Below are 14,164 nucleotides of genomic sequence, written 5' to 3'. Positions count from 1 at the left end.
ATTCATGCGTGTGAACTCAAGTCACAGACATGGTTTTATTATTTACCAAAAGGCAGGACAGATGACAGAACACTGACACTGAGACTTCGGTATGTGGAGTCCAGAGGTCCAGTTAGTGAAGAGACACGCTCCAATTTCCACTGTCAGATAGAGGCTAAAACATGCATTGCACACAGTGAATTCACCGCCCAGTGTTACACTGTCAGCAGAGCTGTCAGCAGCAATTTAAGTGTGATATCGTAGCAGAATTAACACTGTCACTCTCCGTCAATGGTCTAATTGGAACATTTCCATTTTTTTTCTTCTCGTTTTTTTTGTCTTTTTTCCCATGTCTTTTTTATGCCGCTCACCCTTGTCCTTGGTTTCTTTCTTCTTATTTTCTTTCACTGCTTCCATCACCTACTTCCAGACTCATCCACAAACAACATCCTTTATTTCGACATATACGTAAAGCATGATCACGGACAGTCATGCACTCAACGGCAGCACATTTACATCAATCACACAGTGCACACAGATGTATAGGATACACACACTTAAGTCAAGCGTACTCATATTAGTAAATATGCACACACATAATCAGACTCGTTTTTTTTCTCTCCTTCTCTCTATTTACGAACAAGTGATGTATTCTCTCCACCTGTCTAAGCGACACACACAGTGGCCTCTATACCTCGGGGAGTGGTGGGGGGAGATAGGCCTCCATAAGGCTATCTCCCCCCACCACTCCCCCTGCCAGTGGCAGACGCCCTCAGACATCGGTGCATTGGTGGTTCTTGGTGTCTGGGGATGGGCATCCAGGTACACACCGGCTCATTCCTGGTGGCTGCTAGTTGGGGCCTGGAGCCTGGGGCTCACTCGGGGCCCTTTGGGGGGTGGGGTGCCCTCGGCCTCTGGGCCTGGGGCTCGGTCACTCTGGCACAGCTGGCTGCCGGCGGAGCTCACAGGCACGTCACTGCAACACTGCATTATACAATAAAATAATGTGATTAATACATAAGTAAAAGAAATTCCTATACAGCCATAGTCCTGTTTTTGTGGAGTCTAATTCTGCAAAGAGTCTGAACATTGAGGTCATGCCGTAACTCAGCTGAGTGCAACAAAGTACTCCTTTAAAAGTATTTTGTTGCACTCCTTTAAAAGGAAATCAGTAAACGTCCTTTAAACACCAGAGCTTTAAATCCCATTAAAGCCACAGAGACGTTAAAATAAAAACTCAGACTCGTAGAAATAGACGAAATAAACTGCATTTATTCTGAAAGGCACAAATCTGACAACTGAGCTGTAATGTTACATTCAAAGGATACATTGGGTGTCATAAAAATAAACCCAGGCATGAACAGTTAAAAAAAAAGAATGAGAGGAATTGCAACAAATAAGAGTTGGATATGAAGAAAAGCAGAGTTTTTGAAATGTTTGAGCCTTGAGACAAAATTAAAACTGAAAACCTGTATTTCATCAGGGCTTAAATGAGGATGTGAAAACCTCTGAAAAGTTTCAATTCTTAATCCTGGAAATCACCTGTGAGCAGATTAGGATTACACATTCACGTCAATGCAGACTACTTGCACAGTTCTGATATAAATGAAATGACAAACAGCAAATTAACATTAAAAAAAAATTCTTAGGTACAAAATTTTAAAAAGGGATTGAAAACATGCCTGTAATGTGGGTGATGGAGCCTATCAGCTGTTATTTGTTGGTAGGTTTTAATGGTCAATGTCCAGTTAGTCTGCTGAGGAACCTTCTAACAGGTCAGGGGTCAGGTTTAGGCTCATCCCTTATATGGATATATTTTACTGTGTGACACACTTACATGACAGAATCACTGTAACATTGATCATCTGGCTGGAACACAACCAAACTCTAAGCCTGACCCCTGACCCTGATGACCAGTACTCCACGCAATGCCAGCCATCTTTTATTAATCTGCATTGATGGGTGGTGGCTGGCAGCGATATGAGTAAAAACAGCTCATTAAAAGTTTTCACAAAGCAATCACAGACATTGTCACCAGACAAGGAGCTAGAAGGTGTTGGTCTGATGACGAGTTTACTACAATGAGCTGATCAGGTGTGTTGGGGATTGGACAATCCCCCTCACTCTTAATTTGAAAATTCATGTGCTCGCTGTCGGGGTTCCTGGTACAGATGGTCCGATTAGAGTGGGTTTAGTTCTGGTTCTGCTCTTGAGGGTCTCTCTAACCAGAAAGTGCAGCAGGTGGAGAACTGGTTCATGAGCAGAACCAGGACCAGGGGGCGTAGTTCAGCTGTGGGAGGAGGGACTCACTGGAGAGGCAGCTGATTATTGCTGCCTATGCAGGTCACATAGCTATTTTACCTGAGCACAGGAATATTTCAGGTGTGCAGGACTACACATCAGAGCCTGTTGCATCCTTTCTGGACCTTCAGAAGACAGGAAACACTCAGCCTGTTGGGAAGTTTCCAGTCGCTATCAGTCTTTTCAGGAACACATCAGTCAGAGAAACTCTTCAAGGTTATTTTTATCCTCGCTTAGAGCTCATCATCTGCAGCTGCAGGAGATGTTGAGCTCTGGGCTTCAATTGTGTAATACAGACAGCAGGAGGCTCTGCAGGAGACTCGTCTTCAGTCAAATGCAGGAGTTGGAATATTTCTCAATTAAAATGATGAAGTACAACAAGATGTGCAGCATGGTGTTAGATCTTTTTATCTTCAAAATATTTCACTCTGGATTAAGAATCTCGTCGGTAAAACAGAAGTGAGTCAGGAGAGGTGAGTTAGAGACTTGGAGCTTCAGAGATCAACACATGGATGTCTTCACATGGTGAAAGAAGCGCCACTGTTGCTGGACCCATCCATCGATCGACGAGTGGAGGACATGTAGAAGTCAGAGGTGACTCTGGAGAAGCGGCGTGGGGCCATGTACTTCTTTCCAAGACACCACAGGTCCCTGAAGATCCTCTTGAAGTGGTTCCTGAAGTTCACCCCTACGAAGGCGTACAGCACTGGGTTCAGGCAGCAGTGCATGTAAGCAATGGTCTGGAACACCGTCTTGGCCATCTCCAACATGTCCGCCTCACCACACGAGACCTCCTGAAACAGGCTGACCGTGTCATACAGCAGCACTATGTTGTAAGGCAGGTGGCAGATGATAAAAACGGCCACAACCACCAGCACCACCCGTACTGCTCTGTGCCGCTGGAAGTTTTTGGCCTTCAGCAGGGTGATGATGATGGCACTGTAGCAGAAGATCATGATGAAGAGTGGCAGAAAAAAACCCACGCTGATCTGGGTGCTGGGGATGCCCACCTTCACCGCAGCGGCTGTTTCTGAGTCTTTAAACTTGAACTCACAAACATGCGTTTGGTTATTAGGATCACTCAAGTGTGATGGCTCGTACCAGTTGTAGAAGTAGAAGCTGGGGACGGACACAAGTATAGCGAAGATCCAGACGATGGTACAGATGACGCGGCTGTATGACAGTGAGCGCAGTCTGAAACTACGCCGAGCCTGGACAATGGCGATGTAGCGGTCAGTGCTGATGCAGGCAAGCAGCAGCATGCCACTGTACAAGTTCACACTATAGGAGCCACGCAGCAGCTTGCAGGCCACCTGCCCCATCGGCCACGACCACTGCTCGTTGTAGACGATGAATGGCAGCGCCAGCACGAACAGCAGGTCAGCGATGGCCACGTTGAACAGGTAGATGTCAGTCATGGACTTGGTCCTCTTATAGAAGGCGTAGGTAACAATGACCAGGCTGTTTCCCACAAAGCCCAGGATGCAGATGATAGAGTGGATGTACGGGCCAATCACCTTCGCCGCACTCTGGTTGTTGGGAAATGAACAAAATCCACCGTAATCTAGGTAATCAGTGACATTATTGTCATCATTGGACGTCGACATAGGGTATGCTTGGTTTGACATATTTGTGGTGTATGACTGGTTGGACATATTCGTGGTGTATGATTGGTTGGACATATTCGTGGTGTATGATTGGTTGGACATCTCCGTGGGGTATGATCGGTTGGACACCAAATCCTCTGCAGAGTAGATCACTGTAAAGCAAGCAGAGAGAAAACATCAAACTACAGCACATGTGTCTGATGGACTCACAGTGAAACAAAGACAATGGCAAGAGGAAGACCAGAGAACACATGATGAAGAAGCTGTGTGAATGCTATAGCATCTTCAGTTCGCACATTAATCAGCTCTGTATTTTCATAAAAAATTAAATGAAATCCACATGTTATTCAACTACATCTCTGCAAACACTTAACAGCTAAGGGCTGGTTCAGGTGCAGGGTCACCTGAACCAGCCCTAACTACAGGGAGTGCAGAATTATTAGGCAAGTTGTATTTGTGAGGAATAATTTTATTATTGAACAACAACCATGTTCTCAATGAACCCAAAAAACTCATTAATATCAAAGCTGAATGTTTCTGGAAGTAGTTTTTAGTTTTTTTTTAGTTTTAGCTATTTTAGGGGGATATCTGTGTGTGCAGGTGACTATTACTGTGCATAATTATTAGGCAACTTAACAAAAACAAATATATACCCATTTCAATTATTTATTTTTACCAGTGAAACCAATATAACATCTCCACATTCACAAATATACATTTCTGACATTCAAAAACAAAACAAAAACAAATCAGCGACCAATATAGCCACCTTTCTTTGCAAGGACACTCAAAAGCCTGCCATCCATGGATTCTGTCAGTGTTTTGATCTGTTCACCATCAACATTGCGTGCAGCAGCAACCACAGCCTCCCAGACACTGTTCAGAGAGGTGTACTGTTTTCCCTCCTTGTAAATCTCACATTTGATGATGGACCACAGGTTCTCAATGGGGTTCAGATCAGGTGAACAAGGTGGCCATGTCATTAGTTTTTCTTCTTTTATACCCTTTCTTGCCAGCCACGCTGTGGAGTACTTGGACGCGTGTGATGGAGCATTGTCCTGCATGGAAATCATGTTTTTCTTGAAGGATGCAGACTTCTTCCTGTACCACTGCTTGAAGAAGGTGTCTTCCAGAAACCGGCAGTAGGACTGGGAGTTGAGCTTGACTCCATCCTCAACCCGAAAAGGCCCCACAAGCTCATCTTTGATGATACCAGCCCAAACCAGTACTCCACCTCCACCTTGCTGGCGTCTGAGTCGGACTGGAGCTCTCTGCCCTTTACCAATCCAGCCACGGGCCCATCCATCTGGCCCATCAAGACTCACTCTCATTTCATCAGTCCATAAAACCTTAGAAAAACCAGTCTTGAGATATTTCTTGGCCCAGTCTTGACGTTTCAGCTTGTGTGTCTTGTTCAGTGGTGGTCGTCTTTCAGCCTTTCTTACCTTGGCCATGTCTCTGAGTATTGCACACCTTGTGCTTTTGGGCACTCCAGTGATGTTGCAGCTCTGAAATATGGCCAAACTGGTGGCAAGTGGCATCTTGGCAGCTGCACGCTTGACTTTTCTCAGTTCATGGGCAGTTATTTTGCGCCTTGGTTTTTCCACACGCTTCTTGCGACCCTGTTGACTATTTTGAATGAAACGCTTGATTGTTCGATGATCACGCTTCAGAAGCTTTGCAATTTTGAGAGTGATGCATCCCTCTGCAAGATATCTCACTATTTTTGACTTTTCTGAGCCTGCCAAGTCCTTCTTTTGACCCATTTTGCCAAAGGAAAGGACGTTGCCTAATAATTATGCACACCTGATATAGGGTGTTGATGTCATTAGACCACACCCCTTCTCATTACAGAGATGCACATCACCTAATATGCTTAATTGGTAGTAGGCTTTCGAGCCTATACAGCTTGGAGTAAGACAACATGCATGAAGAGGATGATGTGGACAAAATACTCATTTGCCTAATAATTCTGCACTCCCTGTATATGCTTTAGCAAAAAGGAAAATTTGAAGCCTAAGGAAGAACAAGTATTATACAAGTAATAAATGCAAGAACTAGTTTTTCAGCATCACTCTGAGACAGGATATTTCTAATGGTAATGCACAAGAGAATTTAATTCTTCTTCTTGTTTTTCAGCTCCTTTCTCTAGCCATGTGATCATGTGCATTCATCTTCTCCTATCCAAGCATCCTCCTTTGTCACACCAACCCTCTGCATCTCCTCCTTCACTAAATCCATGGACCTCCTCTGAGGTCTTCCTCTTCTCCTCCTGCCTGGGAGCTCCATCTTCATCATCTTTTTTCCAATATATCCAGTCTCCCTCTGCACATGTTCAAACTATCCATCACAGCAAGTCTCACTACTGTTTTCAAACCCACCCTTTAATTCTAGCCTGCTCTTCCTTCTCTCTTTCTCATGCATGTATGATGTGAATAAGTATTGGTCGCAGCATTGAAACCTGTGGGTCTCCATGACTAACGCTGTGTGTGATGACAACTCTGTTTTTTGGAGTCTATCAGAGAGAAACGACTCAAACCAGCGCAGTGTTTCTTTTTAACACCAGCGTTTTATTGCAGTGAAACTCTAGGAGCACTAAGATGAGTTCACTGTCCAAGGCTGTGAGACAGTGGAAAGCAGCCTGAGCTGGAAATCCACAGAACTGCCTGTGGATCCCAGACACGTCATCCTAAATTACCAACTCCAAGAACTAAGTGCCACACTATTACCATAACTTTAACCTGAAGCAGGCATGTTTCCGGCTGATGAAACAGCATTTCAAAATACCACAGTGACTCTTCTTATTCATTAATTTAAACACTGTTTTTGGTGACTTTGATGCAAACACAGTGACAAAGCTTCACAGTGGGTGTAAGCTTATTTCTTTGAAACGTCCCATTGTCCACTTGAATGCTCTAAATGTTCCCATTTTCCCATAATCTCCCTCTTAAGAATCTGAAGAATGAGTTTTATCTCATTTTCATGTTGCCGTTGCTGTTCTCTGCATGTGTTATGTTCATGTTCCTGCACTGTGATGTGATCATTGTTGTGTCATTGTAAACTAGGCAGAACTCTGCGAGGCTCCTGGCCCTCGTTTGGGTTCTGAGCTCAATGTGAGGCTGATGGTAAGTGTTGGTTACAGCACAGACTGAGGTGTCTGTCAGTGAGATGTTTTTGGAAACAGCTTCTGAGGAAAGTCTGGATTGATTTGTAAAGAGAAAACAGACAGTGTCAGTCACAGAAAGCTTTGAGATGTTAATGAGTGACACACTTTACAGCCTCCAGATTTCAGCGCTTGCTCTTGATCTGACTCATCCCCGCTGAGCTACGAGTCCTGAAACCTAAACGGGACTTTGACATGTTAAACGTGTGAAAGTGGTGCAGAGACCGGTTACATTGAGCTGCTGCTGCTCGTAAACTCAGATGAAGACATGCTTGTTGCAGTGCCAATGGTGTGCGCGTCACGCCATTTCAGGTGTTTGAGCTTTTGCAGGAAGTTTGCAGAAAAGAGGTCAGAAACAGCGAGTGACCCACTTCGTGCATGCATGGTTTCCCCCCTGGTTACTTCCCCCACAATCCGCAGCCAACAAACACCTACCCCTCTTATGTTCTTCTTCACATATTCACATTTTTACCTTCATATCAAATGGACTGATTCTGATTCTTATATAGCGCTTTTCTACTCTCCCGGAGTACTCAAAGCGCTCTATACAACATGCCACATTCACCCAATCACACCCATTCTCACAAGCACTGACACTAAACTGAGTGCTGTCTAACTACATTTGCACACATTCATATGGATGGATGCATCGGAGAGCGGCAAAGATTAAAGTCGAGCCGAAAGAGCCAGGTGTGTCTAACTGACAGGCTCAGGTGTGTTTTTTTATCGATGTGCTTCCTGTAAATAAGAGAACTTCCTCCTAACCTTTAGCTGCAGTTAGTCATCAATAAATGTCCAAATGTTACTAAATGCTCTATGAATGCAAGGCACGAGTCAAGTTCATTTCATGTTACCAGCTGTAATCACCCAGTGTGAGCAAAAGTAATGAAAAGTAACTTTTATTTATCATCTTTTTAATGTAATTTCATTTTTCATTTTTATTTGATGTATTTTCATTTTTATATCTTTATATTTTTACCTTTGTGTAATTTATTTATTCTGCAGTTTGCTGTATTTTATTGTATTCTTCATATTTGATTTTTATACCTTTAGTTTTCTTTTAAACTTCATTTTGTTTAATAGTCTGGTTTATTTTGTATTGTCTTCTTTTCTTTATTATAATTCTTTATCATTTGCATAGGTTAAATTAATATAACTGTATTTATTTATTGTGTTTTTAAGCTTTTGTTCTGATTTGGTATAAATAAAAAGTATAAATAAAACTAAACTGAATATAGTCTCATGTAGTCTACAGTTTTTATTTTTATCTTTATTATTTTCTTATGTTAAATTAATGCAACTATATTTATTTGAAAGTCTTGCTTTTATATTTTTATTGTGTTTTTAATTGATTTTTGATTTGACAGGTGTGTTTGTGCCTTAAATAAAGTTCAGTCAGTCCATTAATCACAGGACGGGAAATGTAATAGATTATTTGGAGTATGCGGGCAGGTGTGCTCAATGCTGGCCTGAGATCAACTGCTGGTTTTCAGGAAGTTAATTCACAAACACCTGAGCAGGTGACAGAAAGACACAAACGAGAAGTGGCCGTTTCCCACCACTCGCACGTCCGATGTTTGGGGCAGCGTGGTGGATGAAATCGTCTGAGGTCTTCTGGACCTTTCGCTTCCCCGCAGGTGACATTTGAAATACAGGAAGTCTGAGGGGACAAATTAGAGCCGAGGGCCCTGGGAGCAGAAGTGCAGAGCAGGAACCCGAGGTGTTTGAGGAACTATTTATTTCTCCTTTAAGATCAGTTTAACCTGCATGACACAGATGCCGCATCGCCGTTCCACCAAGGCTCATGGGAAGATTTCTATTCTGCTTGTGGAGAAATGTGAGCTGGCAGTTCATGACAGCTTGGAGCTTGCCTGGGCTCGCACGTTTATACTTAGAGTCCTTCTGAGAGTAGCCACTCACCCACATTTGGGTAGGCCAGAGGTTATTGAGCGTTTCTGACAAGTGGAAAAGTTCAGGCTCCAGAAAACGTGTTAAATTGATTCTAACGGTTTTTATTTCTTTGTTTTTCAAAGTTTAAAAATCAGATAAAGTATAAACATGATATTTTCTGCTTTGATGTTTCTGTTGACAATCATTAACCTGCATCTGACGGCAACCTCTTCTTCCAGCAAGCACAAACTTTATCCTGCAGTGATTTAACGACAATGTTTCTGAGCTGCAGAGATGCTGCAAAGCTGATGGACTCAGTTTCTCTTTGATTAAACTTTGTTCTTGATGCAGTAAAGAGGAATTTACTGTGTGGTTTCTGTGCTCATGCGAGCAGCTGACAGAACGTGCCATTCAGAGGGAAACGTTGTCTTATCGATTCGATCAACAGAAAACGCCTCACTGCACCACACCTGATCTTATCTAAAAAATATCACACATTACATCATTTAACAGAGTTTAACCTCAAACTTTCTCTCATGCTGTATTGAAAAGCAGGAAAAACACACCTGAAGGTTCAAAGTGCCACCTCTGAGCTTCAGCCTCTGTTTCCAGCCTGAAATGTTGACACAGCCTGCAGAGCAATGTGGAGAAGCTGGGGTCTGACCGTTCAAGTCAGCGCTACAGCAAAAACTCCAGTCAGAGAAAACTCACAGGTGTGGCGGTGGATGATGAAGCTGGCTGCTGAGGCCACACAGGTGAAGACAAGGATGAGGAGGGCGATGATGCAGCTGCACAGCATCCAACAAACACTAAGCGCTGCAATTAAAGAGAACTACAAAGCAGTGAGAAACCCCAGTGCGAGCCTTCCTCTTTACCCTGCCCTCTGTGTGTGTGTGTGTGTGTGTGTGTGTGTGTGTGTGTGTGTGTGTGTGTGTGTGTGTGTGCCCGGCTCAGCACACATTACTGTGATGTCAGCTCTTCGTCTCAGCTTCCTCTCACAGTTTGATAAAAGAAATAAAATAAAAGTCAGAATTGTTCCATTTTTCTGCTCAAGGTCTTGTCACTTCGTCTTTACTCACACTGAACTTTATTTATATCTCCTGTGGAGACAGAGCATTATAACATTTGGGGGTCGCTGCTGTAAGATTAAAGGCTGTGTGTGTGTGTGTGTTTGCTGATAAAAATCATTTTTGTATTATCTGTTGTGTCGGTTTCCTGTTGTGGTTCCTCTCGTGCTGTGGGGGGTTAAAAGTGCCATAGCAGCATTACACATGATTTATTGTTTGTAGTTTTGCTTCGCCTCAGATGACTCTCAGACCATCAGTGACGTTCAGACTCTCAGCTTTAATATAGTTCTGCATGGACCGCTCAGCATTACAGACGTGTCAGAAACATGTAGTAACACAGTCTATGGCATCATTACATGTTTAGATTTTCTGTAAAATTACAGTGTAATTATATTTACATACAAACACATGCTGTAAGTAAGCTTTGCCCGTGTATAAACTAAGAACATCATTATAAGCTTGCATAGGCCTGCAGGTTTATTCTTTATTGGGAGGGAGAACAGTCATTACCACGTTCATATCTGTAAAAGAAAAGCTGACCTCCCTCACGCACAGCAGCAGAGTGAATATTCAATAGAGATGTAAAAAGGAAGATTCCCTCCGTAATGCGGCACACACCCTGAGGACAGACCTGCAGAGCCTGGAGAAATAGTTTGTTGCTTTATAAGAAAGCCCTCCTCAAAGCCAGAACATCTTACTATTCATCACTGATTGAAGAAAATAAGAACAACCCGAGGTTTCTCTTCAGCACTGTAGCCAGGCTGACAAAAAGTGAAAAAAAAAAAAAGACTCATAATCATCTCAGATGTAACATTACCTACAACTACTTTCAGTACCATTGATATTCATTTAGAGTCTTTCATTTAGAGGCAGTATCAACAGAATGCATAGCATACATTTTCGCTATGAATATGACACCCAACTTTATCTATCCATGAAGCCAGATAACACACACCAATAAGTTAAACTGCAGTGATGAGTATGTCTTAAAGACATAAAGACCCTGATGGCCGCTAACTTTCTGCTTCTTAATTCAGATAAAACTGAGGTTATTGTACTCGGCCCTGAATATCTTGGAAATATGGTATCTAACCAGATTCTTACTCTTGATGGCATTACCTTGGCCTCCAGTAACACTGTGAGGAACCTTGGAGTCATTTTTGACCAGGACATGTCCTTCAATGAACATATTAAACAAATATGTAAGACTGCGTTCTTCCATTTGTGTAATACCTCTAAAATTAGAAATATCCTGTCTCAGAGTGACGCTGAAAAACTAGTTCATGCATTTATTACTTTTAGGATACTTGTTGTTCCTAGAGTATTTAAAAGTAGAATGGGAGGCAGAGCCTTTTCAGGCCTCTCTTCTGTGGAACCAGCTTCCAGTTTGGGTTTAGGATACAGACACTATCTCTACTTTTAAGATCAGGCTTCCTACTTTCCTTTTTGCTAAAGTATATAGTTAGAGCTGGATCAGGTGACCATAAGTTATGTTGCAATAGGTGTGGGATTCCCATGATGCACTGGGTGTTTCTTCTTCTCTCACTATGTGTTAATAGACCTCTCTGCACTGAATCATACTTATTAATCTCTGGCTCTCTTCCACAGCATGTCTTTTATCCTGTTCTCACCCCAATCGTTCGTGGCAGATGGCCGCCCCTACCTGAGCCTGGTTCTGCCCGAGGTTTCTTCCTGTTAAAAGAAAGTTTTTCTTTCCCAGTGTTGCCAAAGTGTACAGGGGGTCATATGATTGTTGGGTTTTTCTCTGTATATGTTACTGTAGGGTCTACCTTACAATATCAAGTGCTGTGAGGCGACTGTTGCTGTGATTTGGTGCTGTATAAATAAAACGGAATCGAAATATTCTGTGGACTGACGAGACAAAAGCTGAACTTTGTGAAGCATTTGAGTCCTGCGTCAAACTAACAGCATTTCATAAAGACATCACAGCAACAGTCAAACATGGTGGTGGTAGTGTGATGGTCTGCTAACACTGCAGCTTCAGGACAAACCATGAATTCTGCCTTCGACCATTTTCTGGTACAGAGCGGAATTCATGGTTCTGATGGCCATCATCATTTCCTGCCCTAAAGCTTACTGGGTAAAGACTAGTGGGCCAAAATTTGTCCACAGCGATGTTAAACACTCATTGAATAATAATAACAATGGATTGGATTTATATAGCGCTTTTCAAGGCACCCAATGCCACTATTCATTCACTCTCACATTGTGAGAGTTGTAGCCACAGCTGCCCTGGGGCAGATTGACAGAAGCGAGGCTGCCATATCGCGCCATCGGCCCCTCTGGCCAACACCAGTAGGCAGCAGGGTAAAGTGTCTTGCCCAAGGACACAATGACCAGGACGGAGAGCCCGGGGATCGAACCAGCGACCTTCCGGTTACAGATGCGCTTCCCAACCCCCTGAGCAACGGTCATGATAGCACGCACGCACGCACGCACACACACACACACACACACACACACACACACACACACACACACACACACACACACACACACACACACACACACACACACACACACACACACACTCTAAAACCCAGGGAGGATGTATTGATTTATGAACACAGAGCTTTATTCTTCACTGAGACTGTACAAGCTTAAATATCAGGATATAAAGAAGAGGTGCATGATGGGAGGCTCAGCTCACGTCCTCCATGTAGTCGGCTCCATGACTCTGACTGAGCTGGGAGATGCTGACGTCCTGAGTGGATTCATCCACCTGTGGACAGAGACAGAAATGAGCCTGAGGCTGCAAGTGGAGCTACAGGTGGAGCTGCAGGGGCATGGTCTCACCTTGTCGCTGTGGTCGGGGCCCTCAATGGAAACCTCCTCGATCTCCTCGCCGATGCTCAGCTCGCTCTTGGAGAACTCAGAGCGGTGACTAAACAAATAGAAGAAAAAAAAGTGAGACAATCCTCCACCTGCTCAGCCTGACCGCAGGACAGATATCACTTTAATGCAAAACATGACAGTGGCTCTGTGGCACTGCGGTCAGCAACACATCTGTCCTCTGTTCCTTCGAGCTGAATCTGAACAGCTGCTGTAAAGGTGTGGAAGGTTTCAACTACTTTCTATTTCTATTTATTTATTTATTTATTTATATAGCACTTTTAATTACAACAGTGGTGTTGACCAAAGTGCTGTACAAACATACAAATTACACAATAAAATAGCAATATCAATTAACATCAATACCAAACAGCTAATAACAAATAAATAAGTAAATAACTCTCATGCAGAATTAAAAGCCAGTGAGTAGAAATGTGTTTTAAGATAGGATTTAAAAAGGTTGAGGGTAGGAACCAGTCTAATGTGGAGAGGCAAATCAATCCTCAATTTAGATGCCACGACTGCAAATGTACAATCACCTCCAAAAACCAACCTCGACCTTGGTGTGCCCAAGAGCAAAATATTATCCGATCTAAGAGTTCTAGGGGGCGTATAAGGCTGCAGTAGGTCTGACAGATACCCTGGGGCCTGTCCATTCAGTGCTTCATAAGTTACCAAGGTTTTTGTTTATTGATTCTAAAACGTACATGGAGCCAGTGAAGCGAGGCAACCACCGGGGAGATATGTTCATTTCTCTTCGTTCGTGTCAAAAGACAAGCAGCGGCATTCTGGACCAGCTGGAGCCTTGAAAGACAAGTCTGACTAATGCCAGAATATAAAGAATTACAGTAGTCCAGTTGGGATAGGATGAAAACATGAATTGCCCGTTCTAGGTTTTTAAAGGACAAAAAAAAGATCTCACCTTGGATAAAAGCCTCAGTTTAAAGAAAGACCGCTGTACAACTAAGCTAATCTATTTCTCAAAGGTGAACTTATTGTCAAATATAACCCCCAAATTTTTAGCATGCGATTTGATAAAAGGTTTTAAACTGCGAAAATTAAAATGTGAGGTTCTAGAATTGCAACTTGGTCCAAAAACGATCACTTCAGTTTTATTTTCGTTGAAATTAAGGAAATTAGAGGCCATCCAGGCCTCAACTTCGACGAGACACTGAAATAAAGGTTCTAGCGAGGCAGAACTGTTTCTCTTTAGCTAAAGATAGATCTGAGTGTCGTCAGCATAGGAGTGAAGACTAATGTTACTGTAACTGTCCCTGAGACAGTTAAAATAAAGTTGGTTATTT

General features: G+C 42.9%; 2 protein-coding genes across 6 annotated transcripts in view; both read right to left on the bottom strand.

Moving 5' to 3' along the window:
* Positions 1-1,249: 1,249 nt before the first annotated feature.
* On the bottom strand, positions 1,250-12,466 carry ccr6a (chemokine (C-C motif) receptor 6a). The gene is made up of 2 exons (XM_086265307.1): positions 9,507-12,466; positions 1,250-4,039 (listed from the first exon to the last, which is right to left on the bottom strand). The coding sequence occupies exon 2, from the start codon at positions 3,987-3,989 to the stop codon at positions 2,799-2,801; it is 1,191 nt and encodes a 396-aa protein (XP_086121433.1). The 5' UTR covers positions 3,990-4,039; positions 9,507-12,466; the 3' UTR covers positions 1,250-2,798.
* A 115-nt stretch (positions 12,467-12,581) lies between these two features.
* Positions 12,582-14,164, bottom strand: part of cep43 (centrosomal protein 43) — a 44,215-nt gene continuing 42,632 nt past the window's right edge. For all 5 annotated transcript variants that reach the window (XM_086265304.1, XM_086265302.1, XM_086265301.1 and 2 more), the window contains 2 exons: positions 12,825-12,912; positions 12,582-12,750 (listed from right to left, as the gene is read on the bottom strand). In XM_086265304.1, the coding sequence (XP_086121430.1) occupies positions 12,670-12,750; positions 12,825-12,912 (169 nt within the window). In that variant the 3' untranslated portion in view covers positions 12,582-12,669. The remainder of the gene's footprint in view (positions 12,751-12,824; positions 12,913-14,164) is intronic.

Source organism: Aulonocara sp. 'chitande type north' Nkhata Bay, linkage group LG15 (genome assembly GCF_057382095.1).
Source record: "Aulonocara sp. 'chitande type north' Nkhata Bay isolate Kocher_YH1m ecotype deep benthic linkage group LG15, A_spYH_male_GT1.1, whole genome shotgun sequence".
NCBI lineage: Eukaryota > Metazoa > Chordata > Actinopteri > Cichliformes > Cichlidae > Aulonocara > Aulonocara sp. 'chitande type north' Nkhata Bay.
Note: the sequence above shows the minus strand (reverse complement) of the source record. Positions and strands in the feature narration are given on the sequence as shown.

What these genes read in the sequence shown, in the direction of transcription:
- ccr6a (XM_086265307.1), bottom strand. Translation starts at nt 3,989, where the DNA reads ATGTCCAACCAATCATACACCACGAATATGTCCAACCAATCATACACC.